We start from the raw sequence: 25,226 nt of genomic DNA on the forward strand, positions 1-25,226 counted from the left end.
GCTCTCGCTCTTGCTCTTGCTTGCGATGCTGCTCCGATTTAGCTACACTTCAGTCGACTGAATCGACTTTTGGGTCAGTCGATTTTCAGGGGGTGGGGGGGCTCGCCGGAGTTAAGGAAGAACCAGCCGCAGCGGGGAGGGGGGCTCGCCGGAGAGGTACCCCACTATCTATCTTAGGGTTCAGGGTGGGGGCGGTGGTCGCCGGCGGTGGTGGGGCGGTGGCGTGGGGATCGCCGGAGAAAAAGCTAAGCAAGGGGGGCCTAGAGGGATGGCCGGGGCGGCGGCGGACTGGCGGTGGGGAGTGTTTTCGGGGCGGGTGGGGTGGCGCACCGCCGGCCGCGGGCGGCGGGGGCCGGCTGTTTGGCCGGTGGTGGCTGGCGGCTCAGGGGGGGTGGAGGTTGAAGATGAACTGCAGGCCCTTGATTTCATATCCAACGGCTGCAAAATCGACTGACCAGAGATGAAAAAGTCAGTCGACTGACATGTAGCCTCACCTCTAGTGCGTTCAGTTTCGACAGTAAAATTCAATTTTGACAACAAAATTCAGTTTCGACAGTTAAGTTCAGTTTCGACAGCTAAATTCAGTTTCGATAGTTAAGTTCAGAGATTAGCGGCTGATGTATACATCTAGCACTTTGTGGTTATGTATTTTACGTCATCTATTGGAGATGCTATTAGAATTCCACTCAGGTTAACGTTGTCTCTCTTGTCCTGCTTCAGCCTCGGCGTCGTACAACTCACCGAAGCTGCTCCAACGACAAAACCCTCCATCACAGCGGAGCAGTGCCTCGGGCTCCATCTCTAGACGCCTAAGATCTTCTTCCCCTCCTCCGACAGCCAAGTCAGCCGGAGCATCCTCACCGGCCAACCCAATCACGCTAAGATCGACATGGCTTCGCCAAAGAGGTTGTACACTTCTTGTGGTTTGACTTAATCTCACCATGCTTCTTTGCATCCTGTGATCTTCCAATTCTTGTGAACCAAACACCAGATTGGCAGAAATCCTGTGTTTTTAAATTCTCTGTTTTGCACGTGCATTCCTATCCTATTCCTGTCTATTCCCTATCCCTGCATTGTTAGAATCCTCAAATTCAAACAAGCCCTTACACAATTACTTCTGTTACAGATTGTGTCAAAGAAAACCTTGTGTGGTTTGTCCTGCTCCTGCAGTGCTGTGTTCCACCCCAGCTCAGTTGCTCCAACGACGGAAGGGTTCACCACAGTAGGGATCCGCTCTCCAGACTGTCTTTCGCCGCCTCAGATCTTCTTCCCCGTCGCCGGTAGCCACGACAACTGCATTACCATCATCAACTGAGTAGATGACCTTGAGGACTACACGGGTCCGCAAGAGAGGTCGCACTCTTCCGTGTCTGCTTACGTTATGCATCGCTTAATATGATGACATGCTACTTTATCGTCGTGTTCACCTATTAGACTCCGACTCAGGTCCAAACTTATGCTGAAACTTGAGTTTTTAAATGGTTGTGGGGTACATATTGGGGAAGCAATGTGTCTACTATGAGTTTCATGTTGGGTGCAAACAAACATTAAAGGAGCCATTATCTGTATTTTTTTAACTAAAGCTATTATCTGCCTGCTATCAATTGTTATGGGTCTATCCACAGTTTGCTACCATCACTCTGGATTTGTGCATGCACTCCTTACATAATCTCACTATGTTTTATTCCTATGCAGTCAGTTATTGTACACAATGGAACTGAACATGTAGAGCAAAAGAGACGAGCCTTGCGTGGCAATAAAATTTCATGCAGACGTCGCTCCATGGTGGGCGCAAAGGTAGCCCCCCCCCCTCCACCCATTTCGGATCGTAATCAAGAGGAAGATAACTGTTCTGAGGGGGATTCAGAAGTAGAAGACCACTCCTATTTACCCCATGAGGTCTTCGCTCTAACTTGGCATGCTGATGTTGGTAATATCATGCATATGGTGCCTTGCATTGCTTACTGTATACATCAAAGATGTCAACTGCTTAGTTTAGACATGCTTTGTGTCAATTCCATCTGTTTAGTTTCTTTATCGTATATGTGAATCATGCAATGCCATCTTGTTTAGCCAGGCATCATATATGTGAATTTTGCAATGCCACCCTGGTTAGCCAGTCATCTTATATGTGAATTATATCATCACATCATTTTTTTTATTACGTGTTAAATTTGTCAACAATTTTAGTACATTCAATTACTCTTCCTGTGCATCAGCCATTCGGCACGGTCATGGAAAAATCTGGAGTGCAAACAAGGTCTTCAGAGCAGACAATGCTATCTGACGAAGCGCATGTCTTGCTGGTTACAGATAGCTCCTCAGAGGAGGATTCAGAGACAGATGACCAGTCCTATTGCCCCCCTCCCCCCGAGGTGCATGCTCTAACTTGGCAGGGTTATGTTGCTCATATCATGCGTATGATATCTTGCATTGCTATGTCATTTGCTTAGTTTAGACATGCTTTGTGTGAATTCCACCTGTTTAGTGTCTAATTACCATATATGTGAATTATGCAATGCCATCTTGTTGCAAGACATTATATATGTGAATTATGCAATGCTATCTTGTTGCAAGGCATTATATATGTGAATTATGCAATGCCATGTTGTTTAGCCAAGCGTCATATATGTGAATTATATCATGTCATCCTTTGTTTGTATTTCTCATTGCTTTTGTCGACAATGTTTGTATATTCAACTGCTCTTCCTGTGCATCAGCCATTTGAATTGGTGATGGAGAAATCTGGAGTGAAAACAAGGTCTTCAGAGCAGACAATGCTACCTGGTGAAGCAGATATCTTGCTGGTTACAGATAGCTCTTCAGAGGAGGATTCAGAGGCAGATGGCCAGTCCTATTATCCCCCTGAGGTGTATGCTCAAACTTGGCAGGGTTATATTACTCATATCATGCATATGTTGTATTGCAATGCTTAGTTTTTACATCATATACACGATATTGAATGCCATCTCCTTAGTTGACACATCATATATGCGATTGCCCTCTGCTCACTTCCTTAGTATATAAATCATATATTTGAATTATATCATGCCATGATGTTTACATAGACAGCATGTATCTGAATTATGGCATGCCAACCCATTTTCTAAAGACATAATATAGTTATATCATCTCATCCTGTTCACATAGTCATCATATTTTGAATTATGTCATTCTATCCGTGAATTATATCATGCCATCATGTTTCCATCGACGGCATGTTTGTGATTTATGGCATACCAACCACTTTAATACACACATCGTATAGTTATATCATGTCATCATGTTTACGTAGTCATCATATTTTGAAGTATGTCATTCTATCCTGTTTAGTTAGCCATCATACATGTGAAATTGTGTCGTGCTATCCTATTTAATTAGCCATCATATATGTGAAATTATGTCCTGCTATTCTATTTGGTTAGACAACATAAATGTGAATTATTTCATGCCCTGTTTTCTTCCCTACTATCCATTGCACCTGTCTATCTTACAATGTCTGTACATTCAATTACTTTTCTTGTTTATCAGCCATTTCAATTGGAGGGGGTGATGGCAGTATCTGTGGGAGTAAAAACACGGTCTTCAGAAAAGATCGTGCTACCTGTCGATGGAGATAGAACCACGGTTGTACTTGCCCAAGAACCAGCCCCACCACACATAACCCAGACTCACGCAGATTGTACCCCTACCCAGTTGGACAAAGAACCAGCTACACCCCTTCTAACCCCAACCCCAGCAGATAGTAACCCAGTTCCCGTTGACACAGCACTGTCTCCACCACAGAGCACACAAACACGAGCGGTTAGTAAGGCAACTGCAGTGCCCAAAGCACGAGGACCACCACTCCGAACCCCAAGTCAACACTTAAAGCAGAAGAAGAATTGTTCTCAGGTCAAGTTCCGTAGCTATGGTTCATACTACTTTGCTCTTGCATCACTGTATTTACTCATACCAACTAATTTGAAATTTGAAGGATGCAATTGAAACTCCAATGGCGCAACAGGTATGTTTTAAACCTGTTTCTTTAACATGTTTGCTGTTGTAACTTGCTCTATGTTGATTTCAGTTTCAATTGAATAAACAGTTAATATTCTCATGCCATGCACCTTACAAGTGTTTTTCTTGCTGTGTAGTTTCCCACACTTATATTCTGTCTAAGCTGCTTTGTCTTAAATAGATATGATTCGAACTGTATCTATCTTGATTTGGCAACATAAACTAGAATGATATAGACCATACAGTGACCATACTAGATAGATATATGTTTGTTTCATGTTGTTATCCTGTCCACCTTACTACTGAACTGGTTTACCAAAATGAGTTTCATATACTACATTGTAAACCTGTGATGTGTTTGTTTGTTTCTCTTTTAGAATGCGGATAAAATATTGGAGAAGAGTACCCCATTATGCAATGGTACAGGAAGTAATGCAGATAAGGTTCAAGATAGTGAGACATCCCTGTTGGTCTCCAAGAAAGCTGATAAAAACTATATTGAAGACACTGAGACAACCCCAAAGTCCCGTCTTCATGTAGTGTTCGAGTTACTGGCTACTACTGTTGGCACCAGCTCTTCGAACTCGCTGCCTGAATCAGTTCGGCTTCTTGAGTCTCAACTTCAAGTTGAAAGACATCGATCAGATGTTATGTGACAGGAAGCCGAAGGACTGAGGAGGTCCCTGCAGAATTCAGATGCATACTTTCTGGTGCAACAGCAAGTGCTGGAGGATTTAAGTGCCAAACAAGAGAAAGTTAATAAGCTTGCTAAGCATCTTGCCAGCATTATGGGTACCCAGGATATTGTTTCTTGAGCTCTTCTGAAGTGGTTTTAGTTCTGGACTTGTTTTGCTGCGGCGTTTATATGCTGCTTTGTTCCCTATATTTGCACTGGTGGCGAACTTTGATGCCGAGTGGATGTAATATGTGTAATAGCCGTGATAGCCTAGCGTAAGTTGCTTGCCTATTTATTTCCTTATTGTCTTGTTTATTTGTTTTCTTGTAGTCAGTGCAGTTCTTTTTCCGCGGTTTGCTAGTGGCCGCAATAACCTATTTTTTAAAACTAGGACACATTAACCATGGGCTACATATTTACTGTAGTTAACATGGGCCTCCTACGGGCCGTAGAAACAATGGGCCTTCTAAGGGCCGTAGAAACAATGGGCCTTCTACGGGGCGTAGAAACAATGGGCCTTATACGGGCCGTAGACACAATGGGCCTTCTACGGGCCGTACAATCAATGGGCCTTCTACGGGCGGTATGGTCGGTTGGCTAAACATGGGCCAATAACAGACACATTTGGCCGTAAATGGGCTAGAGTTGAAATCGTCCGTTCATGGGCCGACCATAACGGGCTGTTGTTAATCGGCCGTATTTGATGACGCTATGAAAACGGCCCAACGTATTAACGGGCCACAAACGGGCCGACTGTAACCACGGGCTGAATTTGGCCCACAAGCAGAAAATGACAGTAACGGGCCGAAAGTAAACGAATGCTGGAAATGAGCCCAAGAATAAATGGGCCCTGAGAAGGCCGAAAGATAACATGGGCTGGAAATGGCGGGAATAATGGGCCGTTAATGGGTATAAAGTGATACACTGTTCATTACGGGCCAGTTTTACCACGGGCCGTTAATGGGCCGAGGGTTACTAAGGGCCTCATATGGGCCGAAAGACGTCATGGGCCGGAAGTTAAAATGGGCTGGAATTATATTGGACGGCCCAGATGACGCTACTGGGCCTAATTCGGATAGGCCGTAAACGGGCCCTGGGTTAGCGGGCTGTAAATGGGCTATATGCGAACAGGCCGTTAACAGGCTTGTCGTGGGCCGGCCCGCCACCTTTTGACCAAGTCAAACGGGCCAGCCTTTTCACAGGAATGGGCCTCTGTTGGGTCGTGCCACGTGTCGACTATCATAGGCGCTTTGGGTCCAATGAGTGGATGACATCTGTCCCAACGGCGAGCCGACACGTGTTCCCTCCAGCCAATGATGATTTTACACGTGGAAAATCCCCATTGGTCGGGGCTATTAACGGGTAATCGGATCCAAAACCGGACCCGATAGCTTAACGGTGTTTCGTTACGGTGGATGCCACGTGTTGGTCACCCTTGACGAAAGCACTTCTGTGACGTGCGATTTATCGTCATGGAAGTGGACACTTCCATGATGATAATTTTAGTAATGTCATGGAACACTTCTACGACATCACAGGTATGACTATCTTGATTCTGTCATAAAATTGTCATGGATGTACATGCATGACAGAAAACGTGACCTACTATGACAAACACGTATCATCACGGAAGTGTTTTTTTGTAGTGCATACATGGATCCCATCTCAGATTTCATGGCCTCAAGCCATTTTGCGGAATCTGGGATCACCATCGCTTCTTCATAGTTTGTAGGTTCGCCTTGGTCAAGTAACATGACCTCCAGAATAGGATTACCGTACCACTCTGGTGCGGATCTTACTATGGTTGACCTACGAGGTTCGGTAGTAACTTGATCTGAAGTTTCATGATCAATATCATTAGCTTCTTCACTGATTGGTGTAGGTGTCACAGAAACCAGTTTCTGTGATGAACTACTTTCCAATAAGGGAGCAGGTACAGTTACCTCATCAAGTTCTACTTTCCTCCCACTCACAGCTTTCGAGAGAAACTCCTTCTCTAGAAAGGATCCATTCTTAGCAACAAATGTCTTGCCTTCGGATCTGTGATAGAAGGTGTACCCAACAGTTTCCTTTGGGTATCCTATGAAGACACATTTCTCCGATTTGGTTTCGAACTTATCAGGTTGAAGCTTTTTCACATAAGCATCGCAGCCCCAAACTTTAAGAAACGACAACTTTGGTTTCTTGCCAAACCACAGTTCATAAGGCGTCGTCTCAACGGATTTTGATGGTGCCCTATTTAACGTGAATGCAGCCGTCTCTAAAGCATAACCCCAAAACGATAGCGGTAAATCAGTAAGAGACATCATAGATCGCACCATATCTAGTAAAGTACGATTACGACATTCGGACACACCATTTCGCTGTGGTGTTCCGGGTGGCGTGAGTTGCGAAAATATTCTGCATTGTTTCAAATGTAGACCAAACTCGTAACTCAAATATTCTCCTCCATGATCAGATCGTAGAAACTTTATTTTCTTGTTTCGATGATTTTCCACTTCACTCTGAAATTCTTTGAACTTTTCAAATGTCTCAGACTTATGTTTCATTAAGTAGATATACCCATATCTGCTCAAATCATCTGTGAAGGTGAGAAAATAACGATACCCGCCGCGAGCCTCAATATTCATCGGACCACATACATCAGTATGTATGATCTCCAACAAATCTGTTGCTTGCTCCATTGTTCCGGAGAACGGCGTTTTAGTCATCTTGCCCATGAGGCATGGTTCGCAAGTACCAAGTGATTCCAAAAGTCCATCAGTATGGAGTTTCTTCATGCGCTTTACACCAATATGACCTACACGGCAGTGCCACAAATAAGTTGCACTATCATTATCAACTCTGCATCTTTTGGCTTCAATATTATGAATATGTGTATCACTACTATCGAGATTTAATAAAAATAGACCACTCTTCAAGGGTGCATGACCATAAAAGATATTACTCATATAAATAGAACAACCATTATTCTCTGATTTAAATGAATAACCGTCTCGCATCAAACAAGATCCTGATATAATGTTCATTCTTAACGTTGGCACCAAATAACAATTATTCAGGTCTAAAACTAATCCCGAAGGTAGATGTAGAGGTAGCGTGCCGACCGCGATCACATCGACGTTGGAACCATTTCCCACGCGCATCGTCACCTCGTCCTTAGCCAATCTTCGCTTAATCCATAATCCCTGTTTCGAGTTGCAAATATTAGCAACAGAACAAGTATCAAATACCCAGGTGCTACTGCGAGCATTAGTAAGGTACACATCAATAACATGTATATCACATATACCTTTGTTCACCTTGCCATCCTTCTTATCCGCCAAATACTTGGGGCAGTTCCGCTTCCAGTGACCAGTCTGTTTGCAGTAGAAGCACTCAGTCTCAGGCTTAGGTCAAGACTTGGGTTTCTTCTCCTGAGCAGCAACTTTTTTGCTGTTCTTCTTCAAGTTGCCCTTCTTCTTCCCTTTACCCTTTTTCTTGAAACTGGTGGTCTTGTTGACCATCAACACTTGATGCTCCTTCTTGATTTCTACCTCCGCAGCCTTTAGCATTGCGAAGAGCTCGGGAATTGTCTTATCCATCCCTTGCATATTATAGTTCATCACAAAGCTCTTGTAGCTTGGTGGCAGTGATTGAAGAATTCTGTCAATGACACTATCATCCGGAAGATTAACTCCCAGTTGAATCAAGTGATTATTATACCCAGACATTTTGAGTATGTGTTCACTGACAGAACTATTCTCCTCCATCTTGCAGCTGTAGAACTTATTGGAGACTTCATATCTCTCAATCCGGGCATTTGCTTGAAATATTAACTTCAACTCCTGGAACATCTCATATGCTCCATGACGTTCAAAACGCCGTTGAAGTCCCGGTTCTAAGCCGTAAAGCATGGCACACTGAACTATCGAGTAGTCATCGGCTTTGCTCTGCCAGACGTTCTTAATGTCGCCAGTTGCATCTGCAGCAGGCCTGGCACCCAGCGGTGCTTCCAAGACGTAATTCTTCTGTGCAGCAATGAGGATAATCCTCAAGTTACAGAGCCAGTCCGTGAAATTGCTACCATCATCTTTCAACTTTGCTTTCTCAAGGAACGCATTAAAATTCAACGGAACAACAGCACGGGCCATCTATCTACAACAAAATAGACAAGCAAAATACTATCAGGTACTAAGTTCATGATAAATTAAAGTTCAATTAATCATATTACTTAAGAACTCCCACTTAGATAGACATCCCTTGAATCATCTAAGTGATCACATGATCCATCTCAACTAAACCATGTCTGATCATCACGTGGGATGGAGTAGTTTTCAATGGTGAACATCACTATGTTGATCATATCTACTATATGATTCACGCTCGACCTTTCGGTCTCAGTGTTCCGAGGCCATATCTGCATATGCTAGGCTCGTCAAGTTTAACCCGAGTATTCTGCGTGTGCAAAACTGGCTTACACCCGTTGTATTTGAACATAGAGCTTATCACACCCGATCATCACGTGGTGTCTCGGCACGACGAACTTTCGCAACGGTGCATACTTAGGGAGAACACTTATACCTTGAAATTTAGTGAGAGATCATCTTATAATGCTACCGTCAATCAAAGCAGAATAAGATGCATAAAGGATAAACATCACATGCAATCAATATAAGTGATATGATATGGCCATCATCATCTTGTGCCTTTGATCTCCATCTCCAAAGCACCGTCATGATCACCATCGTCACCGGTGCGACACCTTGATCTCCATCGTAGCATCGTTGTCGTCTCGCCAACTATTGCTTCTACGACTATCACTACTGCTTAGTGATAAAGTAAAGCAATTACAGGGCGATTGCATTGCATACAATAAAGCGACAACCATATGGCTCCTGCCAGTTGCCGATAACTCCGTTACAAAACATGACCACCTCATACAATAAAATATAGCATCATGTCTTGACCATATCACATCACAATATGCCCTGCAAAAACAAGTTAGACGTCCTCTACTTTGTTGTTGCAAGTTTTACGTGGCTGCTACGGGCTGAGCAAGAACCGTTCTTACCTACGCATCAAAACCACAACGATAGTTCGTCAAGTTAGTGTTGTTTTAACGTTCTCAAGGACCGGGCGTAGCCACACTCGGTTCAACTAAAGTTGGAGAAACTGACACCCGCCAGCCACCTGTGTGCAAAGCACGTCGGTAGAACCAGTCTCGCGTACGCGTAATGTCGGTCCGGGCCACTTCATCCAACAATACCGCCGAACCAAAGTATGACATGCTGGTAAGCAGTATGACTTGCACAACTCACTTGTGTTCTACTCGTGCATATAACATGTACGCATAAACCTGGTTTGGATGCCACTGTTGGGGAACGTAGTAATTTCAAAAAAATTCCTACGCACACGCAAGATCATGGTGATGCATAGCAACGAGAGGGGAGAGTGTCGTCCACATACCCTTGTAGACCGTTAAGCGGAAGCATTATGACAACGCGGTTGATGTAGTCATACGTCTTCACGATCGACCGATCCTCAGTACCGAACGTACGGCACCTCCGCGTTTAGCACATGTTCAGCTCGGTGACGTCCCGCGAACTCACGATCCAGTAGAGCTCGAGGGAGAGTTTCTTCAGCACGACGGCATGGTGGCGATGTTGATGAAGCTACCGTCGTAGGGCTTCGCCTAAGCACCGCTATGATATGACCGAGGTGGATTATGGTGGAGGGGGCACCGCACACGGCTGGGAGAGATCAATGATCAACTTGTGTGTTCTAGGGTGCCCCCCTACCCCGTATATAAAGGAGCAAGGGGGGAGGCCGGCCGGCCCTGTAAGGCGCGCCAGGAGGAGGAGTCCTCCTCCTAGTAGGAGTAGGACTCCCCTCTTTCCTACTCCTACTAGGAGGGGGAAAGGAAGGGGGAGAAGGAGAAGGAAAGGGGGGCGCCCCCCCTTCCTAGTCCAATTCGGACCAGAGGGGGAGGGCGCGCGCGGCCTGCCCTGGCGGCCCCTCTCTCTCTCTCCACTAGGGCCCAACTAGGCCCATTAACCCCTGGGGGGTTCCGGTAACCCCTCCGGCACTCTGGTAAAATCCCGATTTCACCCGGATCTCTTCCGACGTCCAAATATAGGCTTCCAATATATCAATCTTTATGTCTCAACCATTTCGAGACTCCTCATCATGTCCGTGATCATATCCGGGACTTCGAACTACCTTCGGTACATCAAAACATATAAACTCATAATACCGATCGTCACAGAACTTTAAGGGGTGCGGACCCTACGGGTTCGAGAACTATGTAGACATGACCGAGACACGTCTCCGGTCAATAGCCAATAGCGGAATCTGGATGCTCATATTGGTTCCTACATATTCTACAAAGATCTTTATAGGTCAAACCGCATAACAACATACGTTGTTCCCTTTGTCATCAGTATGTTACTTGCCCGAGATTCGATCGTCGGTATCTCAATACCTAGCTCAATCTCGTTACCGACAAGTCTCTTTACTCGTTCCGTAATGCATCATCCCGCAACTAACTCATTAGTCACATTGCTTGCAAGGCTTATAATGATGTGCATTACCGAGAGGGCCCAGAGATACCTCTCCGACAATCGGAGTGACAAATTCTAATCTCGATCTATGCCAACTCAACAAGTACCATCGGAGACACCTGTAGAGCACCTTTATAATCACCCAGTTACGTTCTGACGTTTGGTAGCACACAAAGTGTTCCTCCGTAATCGGGAGTTGCATAATCTCATAGTCATAGGAACATGTATCCGTTAATCAAATGACAACTCATGTCTATGGCTAGGAAACTCAACCATCTATGATCAACGAGCTAGTCAAGTAGAGGCATACTAGTGACACTATGTTTGTCTATGTATTCACACATGTATTATGTTTCCGGTTAATACAATTCTAGCATGAATAATAAACATTTATCATGATATGAGGAAATAAATAATAACTTTATTATTGCCTCTAGGGCATATTTCCTTCAAGAGTTGCGCCCATCGCAGACGTAGCCTCATCAGAGCACTGAATGGGGGTGACTGAGCATTTGGCATAGTTAGTGTGTAAGCCAGATGCCGCCCCAAAGGTGTGCGGGATGGCCTTGACGGAGGTCAGCTCGTCCTCGTCCGGGTGGCAAAACAAGACAACGTCATCTACGAATAGTGAAATGCTCGAGGCAATCCGCCTGGAGGTAAGCCGACGAAGAACTCCCATACTGACCGTGTGCTGCATGAGGGTGTTAAGCGCGTCAATGACCAAGACGAACAACATAGGGGAAACGGGATCGCCCTGGCGCAGCCCCTTCTTGTGGAGGACCGGTGGGCCTGGTTTCCCATTGATGAGGACTCGAGTCTTGGTTGTAGAGAGAAGAATGGAGATCCACTCACACCAACGTGGCCCAAAACCGAGGTGTTGCATGGTCTCGAGCAGGAAAGCCCAAGAGACAGAGTCGAAAGCTCTAGCAATGTCCAACTTGAGCATAGCTCGCGGGGCGCGAATCTGATGAAGGTATCGAGCTGTCTGTTGCACCAGCAGGAAGTTGTCATGAACCGAGCATCCAGCCACAAACGCGCTCTGGTTCGTGGAGACAAGCTCACCGAGCCTAGGAGCGAGACGAAGCGAAAGCACCTTAGCAAATAGCTTGGCAACGAGGTGAATAAGGCTGATCGGCCGGTAGTCGAAGAGTGTGGAGGCGTCAGCTTTTTTCGGCAGGAGAACAATTAGGGCTTCATTGAGCTTCTGGAAGCCTCGCCCATTGCCAGTGAATAGCTTATCAAAGGCCTCGCAAAAGTCGTCCTTGATGATTGGCCAACATGAGCGTAGGAACTCCGAGGAGAATCCGTCCGGGCACGGCGATTTGCCCATGGGGAGCTGCTTGATGGCATTCCATAGCTCGTCCTCGAAAAAAGGTCTCTCAAGCTCGGAGCGGTTGAGGCCTATCCATGATGCCGAGATTCAGGGTGAATACTCTCTCCGTTCCAAAATAGATGACTCAACTTTTGTACTAAGTACAAAAGTTGAGTCATCTATTTTGAAACGAAGGGAGTAATATGAATTTGAGGTATTCGGATGTGAAATGTGTTTTTTGAGGAGTGACCGGTCACTGTCCGCGGACTAGTCCGGGCATGTCCGCGGGCGTTTAAGGAGTCGGATTTGGCAAGTCCGGCTGTAGATGCTCTTAACATCTGGTGAACGTTGTGGAAGACTAGAAGCAAAGCGTTCGCTGAGCGACAGTACTGATATCTTGGGTCTCGTCATCTGATACGTCCATCGATGATCGGACGGTACAAGGCGCCCCCCTTCCCTTAGGCTTAGTGCTGGGCTAGGAACATAAGCGGGGACCTCGACGGCGGCGCGCAAGAGGTGCTCGAGGAAATGCCCGTGCGAACCCGGCGCTCTCTGGAGGCAGCAGGAACATGCTCGTGACGCTCGGGTTCCGGCGTGCCGCCGTGCCCCGCCTAGCGCGCCGCGACATGTGTGGTGCGGCGGCTCGGCGCACCACAGCGTCGGGTTTGGTGGCGGTGGCCGGGGGCGGAGCGAGCTTCCACGACTACGACGCCGCCATCACGGCGTGCGTCGAGAGGCGGGCGCTCAAGCAAGGAAGGCAGGTGCACGCGCACATGGTCACGGCGAGGTACCGCCCGCCCGTGTACCTGGCCACGCGGCTGGTCATCATGTACGCGAGGTGCGGCGCGCTGGACGACGCGCGCAACGTGCTCGACGGGATGCCGGAACGGAATGTGGTGTCCTGGACGGCCATGATCTCGGGGTATTCGCAGAGCGGCCGGCACGCCGAGGCGTTGGAGCTATTCACCCGGATGCTTAGAGCTGGTAAATCATCTTGATCGTCCCGTCTTCTGACGTCTTTGTTAACCAGTTGAATAACAATGACCATGTACACAAGCGCATGCATAGGAATCTAGAGATGTCATTTGTTTTGGTGCACAATAGGCTAGATTGAAATGAAACTCGGCCCACTTTTTGTAGCATGATTTCTGGTATTCAATAGGTTTTGTTGTAGCATTATCCCTCATTTGGTATTCAAACCTTATGTTCAGCGAGTTATCTGTAGTGCTGGAGTTGGAATATTTCTTTTGATTTAACACATGGTTGAAGACCTTGATACTGCTATATGGGTGTCGTGCATACAATAGGAGCCAGTAGATCCACCTTCATTATCGGTGTTATCATTTGTCCTGCATTTGAAGCCCTTTAACAGAACTTAATCATTTTGCCACCGCAATTCTACCAACAACCTGTTATGTGCCTCTTGATTTCCACTTCAAGATGACGTCCAGAAAGAGAGCAAGCCTAATGTGTCCATGCTCGGAGGGTGTGCATGGTCATTGTTAGTCAACTGAATTGTGTACATGGTCCTCCACTTTGGGTGTTTGTTTCCATGCATGCTCAAATGTATCACATGTGTAATCTATTATACTTTTAACTGGCAGGATGCAAGCCTAATGAATTCACTTTCGCAACTGTTCTTACATCATGTTCTGGCCCTCAAAGCATACACCAGGTCAAGCAAGTCCATTCTCTTGTTGCCAAAACAAATTTTGAGTCGCACATGTTTGTTGGGAGCTCCCTTCTTGACATGTACGCCAAGGCAGGGAATATCCAAGAAGCTCGGAGGGTGTTCGACATGCTTCCAGAAAGAGACACTGTTTCCTGTACCGCCATTATATCTGGCTATGCTCAGCTGGGCCTTGATGATGAAGCCTTGGACTTGTTCAGGCAGTTGTACAGTGCAGGGATGCAATGCAATTATGTTACTTTTACGACCCTTCTCACTTCATTATCTGGGCTGGCCTCCCTGGATTATGGCAAGCAAGTTCATGGACTAATACTTCGTAAAGAGTTACCATTTTTCGTTGTTCTACAGAATTCTTTGATTGATATGTACTCCAAGTGCGGCAAGTTGTTATACTCAAGGAGGGTATTTGATCACATGCCACAGAGATCAACCATCAGTTGGAATGCAATGCTTATGGGATATGGTAGACATGGCATAGGGCATGAAGTTGTTCAGCTCTTTAGAACTATGACTGAAGAAGTGAAGCCTGACAGCGTTACCCTGTTGGCTGTTTTATCTGGTTGTAGTCACGGTGGGCTGGTTGATGAGGGCCTTGACATATTCGATCTTATAGTAAAAGAACAAAATGCAGTTCTCAGCATTGGGCATTATGGGTGTGTTATTGATCTTCTTGGACGCTCTGGACGACTACAGAAGGCTTTAGATTTGATACAGGATATGCCATTTGAGCCGACTCCAGCAATTTGGGGTTCATTGCTTGGTGCTTGCAGAGTTCATGTTAACGTTAGTGTTGGTGAGGTTGTTGCTCAGAAACTTCTGGACATGGAGCCAGGAAATGCTGGAAACTATGTGATCCTTTCTAACATTTATGCTGCTGCTGGAATGTGGAAAGATGTTTTCAGAGTTAGGAACTTAATGCTGGAGAAGACGGTGACCAAGGAACCAGGGCAGAGCTGGATAATTCTTGACAAGGTTATCCACACCTTCCGCTCAAGTGATCGTTTCCATCCCAGGAAGAAAGATATAGATGCTAAGATAAAGGAGATATATGTTGATATTAAAGCAGCTGGCTTTGTTCCGAACCTGAGCTGTGTTCTGCATGATGTTGACGATGAGCAGAAAGAACGCATGCTTCTTGGTCACAGTGAGAAGCTGGCAGTAACTTTTGGACTGATGAACACCCCTCCAGGCTTGACTATCCGGGTTATGAAGAATCTTCGTATCTGTGTTGACTGCCATAATTTTGCGAAGTTTGTTTCAAAAATTTATGGAAGGGAGATATCTCTCAGGGATAAAAATCGATTTCATCTACTTACAGATGGAGCTTGCACTTGTGGAGACTACTGGTGAAAGAAACATTGATGTGTTACCATATAGCTTTGCTGATCAGCAGAGCTATTTTTGTCCAGGTAATACTGCTTACAGGATAAGCAATGTAATGCTGAATATGAGAGCAGTGAAAGAGAAATGCTCTGTTCATTCCGAGTTCAGTTATCAGAGAGATTACCAAAGATTTGCTACGAAGAGCCACAGTTGGTTCTTCTTAGCACTCCATACTTGTAAGCTTGTGGCTGCTAACAGATGTTTTTTCTTCAATTCGCTTTACTTTATTCATACATTAAAGGGAAATACTATACTTCAAAATTGTAGCGTAACTTCCTGTAGGCTGCGTACCTGAAAAAGACATCTTCTATGCTCACTGTAGACTCGACAGTGCATATTTTGTTGACAAATGAAATAATAAGTGAGCCATTTAAGCTATGTTTCACAAACAGTCGGTATTAGAAAACGAGTCAAATTGCCTTCACGGACATAGTATAGTGTATACCATAGACAGGGCAGTGAAAGCGCTGCTTTAATTACAGGATGCTCTCTTGACTGTTGTTCACTATGATGGAGATTTTTTATGTTACCATTTTGATTACAGGAAGCTTGCACCCTCTTTCTCTCAATTATCATTGATCGTTGCACCAAGGGCAATTCAGAGGTTTAGGTTGTATCATGGGTTCATATGGCAGGTCCCACAAAAAAGATGTACTAAGGTTAGTAGCTGCTACAACTGAAGCTATTATTCATGTAACTGCAAGGTTTCTATTGTTTGTCTTGGAATGAAATAATAATGCCAAGGTCCTTCAAATGTTTCTATTGTTTGTCTGGCTGACAGTGCCTTTTGTAGAAGCGTGTTTGCTTGTAGCTATAATTGATTCCTATTGTTTTCCTGATCATGGAACTACAATGCTGACAAGACCATGGTTCGCATTAGCTATTGTGGAAGCTTTTGTGCATGTAGCTATAAAAAATACCATTATTGGTTAGCTATTGTGGAAGCTTGTGTGCATGTGCCATGTAGCTTCAACTGCTTCATTACCTTATCTCATTCTCTTATCTTGAAATTAAGAAAAATCCTGAGGTTTTGAGAAGAAAGGTTCCCATATTGAGGACCCAATGGTGTTTGTTCATGAACTAGCAAGAAGCCAAATTTTGAGAAAGGCTACCATGGCTCACTAATGAGGCCAATCACCTATTACATGTTTAAGTTAATCATTTGCGTTATTACAAACATCTCCCGAAATGGTCCATTTTTAATAAGGAAAATAAACATATTCGTTGTTAACCTATTTAGCTGGACTTCGGAGAAACATGAAGATAGCACATTTACATGCACAAACCATTGGAGAACTCCAGCTGGTACTGTGATCCAGCTATTCATTATGTTTCCAGATGGTTTGTGTGCAGACATAATTTCAGGCTATCTTCAGTTGCTGCTCACTGTAGATTCGACAGTGAAATATTTAGTTGACAAATGAGATAAAAAAGTTAGCCATTTAAGCTGTGTTTCACAAACAGTCGGCATTAGAAAAGTGAATCAAATTGCCTTCATGGACATAGAACAGTGTATAGCATAGACAGGGCAGTGAAAGCTGTATGTGGCCAAGATATAAATCTCACAGCTAAAACATCACTTCCCTCCAGAATTTCCACACCTTTTGTGCGAACAAACCGTGCTTTGACTGTTGTGCACTATGATGGAGATTTTTTACGTTACCATTTTGATTACAGGAAGCTTGCACTCTCTCTCAATTATCATTGGTCATTGCGCCAAGGGCAATTCAGAGTTTTAGGTTGTGTCATGGGCTCATATGGCAGGTCCCACCAAAAAGACGTACTAAGGTTAGTAGCCGCTACAACTGAAGCTATTATTCATGCAACTGCACGGTTTCTATTGCTTGTCTCGTAATGAAATAATAATGCCAAAGTCCTTCAAATTATCTGGGCTGACAGTGTCTATTGTAGAAACTTGTTTGCTTGTAGCTATAATTGATTCCTGATGTTTGTCTGATCATGGAACTACAATGCTGACAAGACCATGGTTGGCATTAGCCATTGTGGAAGCTTTTGTACATGTAGCTATAAACAATATCATGATTGATTAGCTATTGTGGGAGCTTTTGTGCATGTAGCTACAACTGCATCCTTAACTTATCTCAGTCTCTTATCTCCAAATTAAGAGAAGTCCTGACGTTTAAAAAAGTTCCCATATTGAGGAACTAATACAGTAGCAGCGACTGATTCTTGGTGTTTGTTCGTGAACTAGCAAGAAGCCAAATTTTGAGAAAGGCTACCATGGCTGGCATCCAGCCATCACGGTACCTGTTGCACATGTACTACCTTGCCATGAATAGCAGAAGCGTGTAAGAGATGGGCTGGTTAGTTGCATCCCTGCAGGACTGTAAAGTTCAGCAGGGCAAACAGACAAGATCTTGAAGATAATCTGGGACTACCTTTACTTTGAGGAACTATTTTGGGATTTGGTTTTATCCGGAGAGTTTGAGGCACTGTGAGAAACTTCATTTTAGCGTTTCTGTAGGTTACCCGCTACTTATAGTAATACTGGATACAAATTACTTTATAATGTACATTCCATTTAACAATTTAACATTGTGACAGCAATGCCATATACAATTATCATGTTATGCATTCTATCACGCGCACGCCATTACTCCATTAGAGGCAACCCTAAATGGGTAATTAACAAGTGGATTGGGCAGGCCATACTCAGGCGGAACAGTGAGGCATCACCATTGGCCACGGGCAGGGAGAGAAGGCGGGTCAACAGCGGAGTTTCAGGAGGGCATTGATTCCCTGCGGTTAGGAGGCAGGGAGGACGGAGAAGGGCTGGGGCACGCCGAGCAGCTCCTGAGGAGAAATGGAGGCCTATCACTGTTTTGTTTTGACATTATATACTGTAATAAACTTGAAGCTCTGCCCATCATACTATGCAGACTGCAGTGTGTTCTCTTGCACTGTCTGAAGTACAAAATAAAAAAGGGCAACTAGAGGTTTTACTTCTCTTCAACAAGGAGGCCGGCCTGTGGTTGGGCCTCGGCGCGTTTCCTCATTCATTCTTTGACCGCTAGAGGTAATTACTTCACACGCATGCTAAAAGAAAATACAGCAATTCCTTCACACCTCACCTTTGGTTACAGGAAGCTTGCGCTCTCTCATTATCACTGGTCGTTGCGCCAAGGGCACTTCAGAGTTTTAGGTTGCATCATGGTCTCATATGGCAGGTCCCACAAAAAAAGACGTACTAAGGTTAGTAGCTGCTACAACTGAAGCTATTATTCATGCAACTGCATGGTTTCTATTGTTTGCCTTGTAATGAAACAATAATGCCCAAGGTCATTCGAATTATCTGGGCTAATAGTGTCTATTGTAGAAACTTGTTTGCTTGTAGCTATAATTGATTCCTATTGTTTGTCTGATCACGGAACTACAATCTTGACAAGACCATTGTTGGCATTAGCTATTGTGGAAGCTTTTGTTCTTGTAGCAATAAAAAATATCATAATTGATTAGCTATTGTGGAACCTTTTGTGCATATAGCTTCAACTGCTTCCTTACCTTATCTCAGTCCCCTTGGAATTAAGAAAAATCCTGAGGTTTTGAAAAAAGGTTCCCATATTGAGGACCTAATACACTAGCAGGGACTGATTCTTGGTGTTTGTTCATGAACTAGCAAGAAGCCAAATTTTGAGATAGGCTAACATGGCTGGCATTCAGCCATCATGGTACCTGTTGCACATGTACTACCTTGCCATGAATAGCAAAAGAGTGCAAAGAGATGGGCTCGTTGGTTGCATCCCTGCAAGACTGTAAAGTTCAGCTGGGCAAACAGACAAAATCTTGAAGACAACCTGGGACTACCTTTACTTTGAGGAACTATTTCAGGATTTGGTATTATCCGGAGAGTTTGAGGCACTGTTAAAAACTTCATTTTTGCGGTCCATTATGTTACCCGGTACTTATAGTAATACTGCATACAAATAACTTTATAATGTACATTCCGTTTAACAATTTAACTATGGGACAGCAATGCCATATACAATTATCATGTTATGCATTCTATCACACGCAAGCCATTTACTCCATTAGACGAAACCGTAGATGGGTAACTAAAAAGTGGATTGGGCAGGCCATACTCAGGCGGAACAGCGAGGCATCACCATCGGCCACGGGCAGGGAGAGAAGGGGGCAGGTCAACAGCGGAGTTTGAGGAGGGCGTTGATTAGGAGGCGGAGAGGAAGGAGGAGGGCTGGGGCACGCCGAGCAGGCCCTGAGGAGAACATGATTATCGTTGAACTGAAACCAGGACAACAATTATGGAACGGAGGGAGTAGTATTTTGTTTTGACATGATATTGTAATAAACTTGTTGCTTTGTGCATCATAGAATGCAGATTGCAGATTCTTTTCTTCCACTGTCTAAAGTTGCATACAAAACAAAAGGAGGGCAGCTAGAGGTTGTACTTCTCTCCAACAAGGTCGGCCTGTGGTTGGGCCTCGGCCCTTTCCTCATTCATTCTCTGGCCGCTAAAGGTAATTCCTTCACACACGCTAAAGAAATGTGCTGTAATTCCTATACACCTCACCTTTGGTAGTGTTTAGAGATACTGGAAGAGACATCTGCCATGGAAGCTTTCATGTGACATGATGCCTACCGTGTTTTCCTTAATGCCAGTACGGAAATGCTACACCTACGCGAATAACCGACTACGGAATTCTACTGACAAATCTTCTTCCTTAGTTTCTCACCTGATTTTTTTTAGAGTTTTTCTCACCTGATGTTAAATCCTGGGAAAAAAATGGCGCCTAGCGCGCTCCTTAGTTTTCTCCCCTGTTACTAATCTAATCCCCCGTGATGTCAACCGACCGCTTTCCACGTCAGCCGCGCAAAGCTTTTTTCGCGCCATTTATCCCGTACATGTAGCACGCCTCGTGCCTATATATACGTCCTTCTCCATTTCTCCGTGACCCGTGCAAGCTGGAGCGTCGTAGACTGTAGTCCACCGAGAATCAATGGCGCGAAGCATGGTGCCGCTGCTGCTTCTGTGCATGGCCGCGGCCATGGAGGGCGCGGCGGCGCTGCACCTGTGCGTGGACCGGCTGTACGACAGCACGCAGGGCAAGCACGACGACGGCCTGCCCCACCTGAACCCGACGGAGGAGGCGACCTGGATGGCGCTCCTGCCGCGCAAGCTCGGCGCCAAGGCCGAGTTCGACTGGCTCGCGCTCTACCGGAGCCTCACGCGCCACGCCGGCGGCGGCGGCGCCCCAGCGGAGTTCCTCTCCCAGGCGTCCCTGCACGACATCCGCCTCGGCCCCGGCTCCATGTACTGGCAGGGCCAGCAGACCAACCTGGAGTACCTCCTCTACCTCGACCCCGACCGCCTCACCTGGAGCTTCCGCCAGCAGGCCGGCCTGCCCACCGTCGGGGAGCCCTACGGCGGGTGGGAGGCGCCCGACGGCCAGCTCCGCGGCCATTTCGTAGGTCAGTCGCCGCCGCCACCTCCGCCCGTCTCCTCATCTCTCCGTTCCGGCCACAGTACATTTCTTGCATTTCATCTGAGCAAGGTGTTCGTGTTCGTCCGCAGGGCACTACCTGAGCGCGAGCGCGCACATGTGGGCGAGCACGCACAACGACACCCTCCGGGAGAAGATGGCCAGGGTGGTGGACATCCTCGACGACTGCCAGAGGAAGATGGGCACAGGCTACCTCTCGGCTTACCCCGACGAGGCGTTCGACATGTACGAGGAGCTCTCCGAGGCCTGGTCGCCCTACTACACCATCCACAAGGTCGATCCCCGCATCAAAACAAAAAACACCATCCAACTTTTAGTGTGATTTGGTTCCAGTTACTGAGAAAAACTCACATCATTCATGTCATGTCACTTTGCTTGCTGTTTTCTGACAGATCATGCAAGGCCTTCTGGACCAGTACACGTTGGCCGGGAACAGAAAAGGCCTTGGCATGGTGGTGTGGATGACGGATTACTTCAGCGAACGTGTGAAGAACCTGATACAGACGCACTCGATTCAGAGGCACTGGGAGGCGATGAACGAGGAGACCGGCGGACTGAACGATGTCATGTATCAGCTGTACACTCTGACGGTAATATCGTACTATCATTGCAACTAGTAGTGTTTTGTGATCTTCGTTCCGGTTGTGAGCTTGTGGTGTATGTATCAAATCCTTATGAGTTGTTTTCTATCTCTGCAGAAAGAACAGAAGCACCTGACGATGGCCCATCTTTTCGACAAACCGTGCTTCCTCGGCCCCCTCAGCCTTCATGTCAGGAGAACTTTGGGTTTCATTTTGATTTCGGAGGTTTCACAATTTTTAAGCAACGGTTCGGTGATGCCGGCCTTTTTCTTTTCAGGGTGATGATATAGCAGGGCTGCATGTCAATACTCATATTCCTGTCCTAATCGGTGCGCAGAAGAGATATGAAGTCGTCGGTGACCATCTTTACAAGGTAAATTGAAATTTCTCTTAGAATCGTTGGCAAAGACCTCCACCTTGATGGACAACGTCATAGTCTTCATCAACTTGTAACTGTGCAACTATCATGTCACAGTACCATCCATTTTTCAAAAATTTGGTGAACTGAATACTGAACTAACCCATGGAACAGGACATTGCAACATTCTTCTTTGACGTTGTAAACTCCTCCCACACATTTGCGACAGGAGGCACATCTACCATGGAACACTGGTGAGCGATAATACTTACCTATCACCATATTTCCGCCTTAGGATTTTTTCCCGCTCAAGTTCTTTGCAAATGTCAGGCATGACCCGAAGCGACTAGTAGACGAGATCAAAATCAGCTCGAACGAGGAGACTTGCACCACCTACAACTTGCTTAAGGTCAAGTGTTGCACTCAATCTACCATCACAGGTGTTAACAATTCTCCAAAAAGACAGATTCTGAACCTGCCTTTTGCTGTGCTATATCCATTGCAGGTGTCCCGAAACCTGTTCAGGTGGACGAAGGAAGTCAAGTACGCCGATCACTACGAGAGGCTGCTCATCAACGGGATCATGGGCAACCAGAGGGGAACGCAGCCTGGTGTCATGATCTACTTCCTTCCCATGGGTCCTGGGCGATCCAAGAGCATCAGCGGCGGGCCCCCTTCCGGCCTCCCTCCCAAGAACCCAGGAGGGTGGGGAGGTCCAAATGACACCTTCTGGTGCTGCTACGGGACAGGTAAATTCTTCAGTACCCGCAGAAGTGATCTTGTTGCTGCTACTGCTGCTGTTGTTTCTAAATCAAAGATTGAATTGACAATTGACAGGGATAGAGTCGTTCTCAAAGTTGGGGGACACCATATACTTCCTGGAGGAGGGTGAAGTGCCGGGGCTCTACATCGCTCAGCACATACCGAGCACCTTCGACTGGAAGGCGGCAGGCCTCACCGTCGTGCAGCAGGCCAAGCCACTGTTGTCAACGGATTCTTACTTTGAGGTTACAATCTCCATTTCTGCCAAGGTAGCTTCTGAATGACACTCTCAGCCATGGTGCTTAGCTAGGCCTGCAGCCTCTTTGACCCAAGCAAGAATTAGTATGACATTTTTCATCTGTTTTGCTTTCTAATGCACACAGGGAGATGCCCAGCCAGCAAAGGTGAGCGTGAGGATCCCTTCATGGACATCCACAGTTGACGCAACGGCAACTCTGAATGGCCAAAAACTCAACCTGACTTCTGCAGGTAGCTTCACTGATGAACTACTGATATTTCATATGTGTACAACTATGAGAAATCCCCTGCTTAAAGCTTATCGTTCTCTCGCAGGTGATTTCCTCACCTTGACAAAACTCTGGGGCGATGATACCTTAGTGCTCCAATTTCCCATTAACTTGAGAACCGAGGCAATCAAAGGTATGAAATCTCAGACAGTGTCTGAAACTCTGAATCTTTCTGGGAAGAACGTTAGGCGTCTTCTGAACTCAAAAAGAGTCTGAAACTGTAGTTTTCTTTTTCAGATGACCGGCCGGAGTATGCATCCATCCAGGCAGTGCTGTTCGGGCCGCACCTCCTCGCCGGCCTGACACACGGCAACAAGACCATTAACGCGACCGAGCACTCCAACGACGGCCTGACCCCGGGCATGTGGGAGGTGGACGCCAGGAACGCCACCTCCACGGCCGACTGGATCGCCGCGCTCCCTCATCAGGCGATCAACTCGCAGCTCGTCACCCTGACGCAGCAGTCCGGCGCGCAGACCTTCGTCCTGTCGGTGTCGGCCACCGACGGCACGCTGACAATGGACGAGATGCCCGCCGCCGGCAGCGACGCGTGCGTGCGCGCCACGATCGTGGTCGACACGTACGTGGTTGACAGCACCGCCGCTGAGCACGGCGCCGCCGCTCCTGTTCTGCATGGGCCGAACGTGACGATCGCGCCGTTCGACAGGCCGGGCATGGCGATCACCAACGGCTTCGAGGTCAAGCTGCATCCAGGGCCGGAGGCCCTGTTCAACGCCGTGCCCGGGCTGGACGGGCTCCCCGGCTCGGTGTCCCTGGAGCTCGGCACCAGGCCAGGGTGCTTCGTGACGGCCCCCGGCGGCGCAAGGGGCTACCGCGCCGGCGACAAGGCCCAGGTCGGCTGCCGGACGAGCGGCGGCGACGACGCGGCGTTCCGGAAGGCGGCGAGCTTCACGCAGGCGGCGCCGCTGCGGCGCTACCACCCGCTGAGCTTCGTGGCCAAGGGCACGGAGAGGAGCTTCGTGCTGGAGCCGCTGCGCAGCCTCCAGGACGAGTTCTACACCGTCTACTTCAACCTGGTCACCGCCGCCGCCGACAGCTGAAAGAAACGCGCCGCTGAAGCGCTGACCCTCCATGTGAAACTGGGAGGGCCGACAGACCAGAGCTTCAGTTCAGAGAGCGGCTGCAGTCTGGCTCTGGCAGTGGCAGTGGCAGTGGCAGAGACATGTGCCACGGCCACACAATTACTACATGTACTGTTGGAGTAGCACCTCCCATCACCAAAACAATAGTAATGCTGTTGCATGTTCCTCGAGTGAAAACAGTGTTTGTTGCATGCATCGATCTCGGTGTAAGAGCGGCCCGTGTGTGATGTGGTTGAGATTTCTCGAGGTTGGCCAAGATCTTGATCCATGCACCTTACATTCATGCCGGGCCACCATAAGTGTCGTCCTGTTAGGTGCACATATATGGCAGCATTATTGTTCATGTGGGCGTGTGGTACAATCCTCGATACGTAGGCATATGGCATAGCGTGCCGTGATGCACAGAGTGTGTAGGTGTGGTCACGACACGAGAGCTTTTGGCCGCCACGGCTCACCTCACCCAAGCAAGAATCTTCAACCCCCAGCCACAGATAAATACGAGTAGTAACAATGAAGAGAAGAAGTGAAAATGGCGGCCATCATATTCAAATCGTTTTCTACCGCGGGCTAAGCTAGCTTGCTTTGTACTGGCCCGCCGCTACTTACATCACGGGAATGCAACGTGACAAAGGGGACGCAATGTGACAAGGCGCCGTGTGTGCGTCACGTGATGGATCGCCGAGGAAAACCGATAAGCCAGCAGCAGTAGAGGCCTCGTTTACTCCTCCCGTGTTTGACTGTGCGTCGTCCGTCCATTCGTTCGCTTGTTCGTAATAGCACATTGAATTTCTTGAGACTTAAACGCTGTCTTTT

At 46.7% G+C, this 25,226-nt stretch overlaps 2 protein-coding genes across 3 annotated transcripts; both read left to right on the forward strand.

Moving 5' to 3' along the window:
• Window positions 1-12,967: 12,967 nt before the first annotated feature.
• On the forward strand, window positions 12,968-19,980 carry LOC123166373 (putative pentatricopeptide repeat-containing protein At3g13770, mitochondrial). 2 transcript variants are annotated; one of them, XM_044584167.1, is made up of 7 exons: window positions 12,968-13,513; window positions 14,134-15,778; window positions 16,147-16,261; window positions 17,280-17,390; window positions 18,269-18,639; window positions 18,707-18,815; window positions 19,696-19,980. In XM_044584167.1, the coding sequence occupies exons 1-2, from the start codon at window positions 13,099-13,101 to the stop codon at window positions 15,567-15,569; spliced, it is 1,851 nt and encodes a 616-aa protein (XP_044440102.1). In that variant the 5' UTR covers window positions 12,968-13,098; the 3' UTR covers window positions 15,570-15,778; window positions 16,147-16,261; window positions 17,280-17,390; window positions 18,269-18,639; window positions 18,707-18,815; window positions 19,696-19,980. The 2 variants fall into 2 exon arrangements, with proteins under 2 accessions (XP_044440102.1, XP_044440101.1); XM_044584166.1 differs by having other exon boundaries at window positions 14,134-15,628.
• Window positions 19,981-20,288: 308 nt separating this feature from the next.
• On the forward strand, window positions 20,289-24,590 carry LOC123166372 (uncharacterized). Its single transcript, XM_044584165.1, has 12 exons — window positions 20,289-21,050; window positions 21,154-21,356; window positions 21,475-21,672; window positions 21,781-21,852; window positions 21,941-22,036; window positions 22,196-22,275; window positions 22,352-22,430; window positions 22,527-22,770; window positions 22,859-23,052; window positions 23,167-23,272; window positions 23,357-23,443; window positions 23,548-24,590. Exons 1-12 carry the CDS (start codon window positions 20,579-20,581, stop codon window positions 24,369-24,371), a joined length of 2,655 nt encoding a protein of 884 aa, XP_044440100.1. The 5' UTR covers window positions 20,289-20,578; the 3' UTR covers window positions 24,372-24,590.
• The last annotated feature ends 636 nt before the right edge of the window (window positions 24,591-25,226 follow it).

Source organism: Triticum aestivum, chromosome 7D, assembly GCF_018294505.1.
Source record: "Triticum aestivum cultivar Chinese Spring chromosome 7D, IWGSC CS RefSeq v2.1, whole genome shotgun sequence".
Lineage (NCBI taxonomy): Eukaryota > Viridiplantae > Streptophyta > Magnoliopsida > Poales > Poaceae > Triticum > Triticum aestivum.

Excerpts from the sequence above, each read along its gene's own strand:
- LOC123166373 (XM_044584167.1), top strand. The coding sequence starts at position 13,099 with ATGCTCGTGACGCTCGGGTTCCGGCGTGCCGCCGTGCCCCGCCTAGCG. Across the intron at positions 13,514-14,133 it reads CACCCGGATGCTTAGAGCTG|GATGCAAGCCTAATGAATTC; the intron begins GTAAATCATCTT and ends TTTAACTGGCAG.
- LOC123166372 (XM_044584165.1), top strand. The coding sequence starts at position 20,579 with ATGGCGCGAAGCATGGTGCCGCTGCTGCTTCTGTGCATGGCCGCGGCC. Across the intron at positions 21,673-21,780 it reads ATCAGCTGTACACTCTGACG|AAAGAACAGAAGCACCTGAC; the intron begins GTAATATCGTAC and ends CTATCTCTGCAG. Across the intron at positions 23,273-23,356 it reads ACTCAACCTGACTTCTGCAG|GTGATTTCCTCACCTTGACA; the intron begins GTAGCTTCACTG and ends GTTCTCTCGCAG.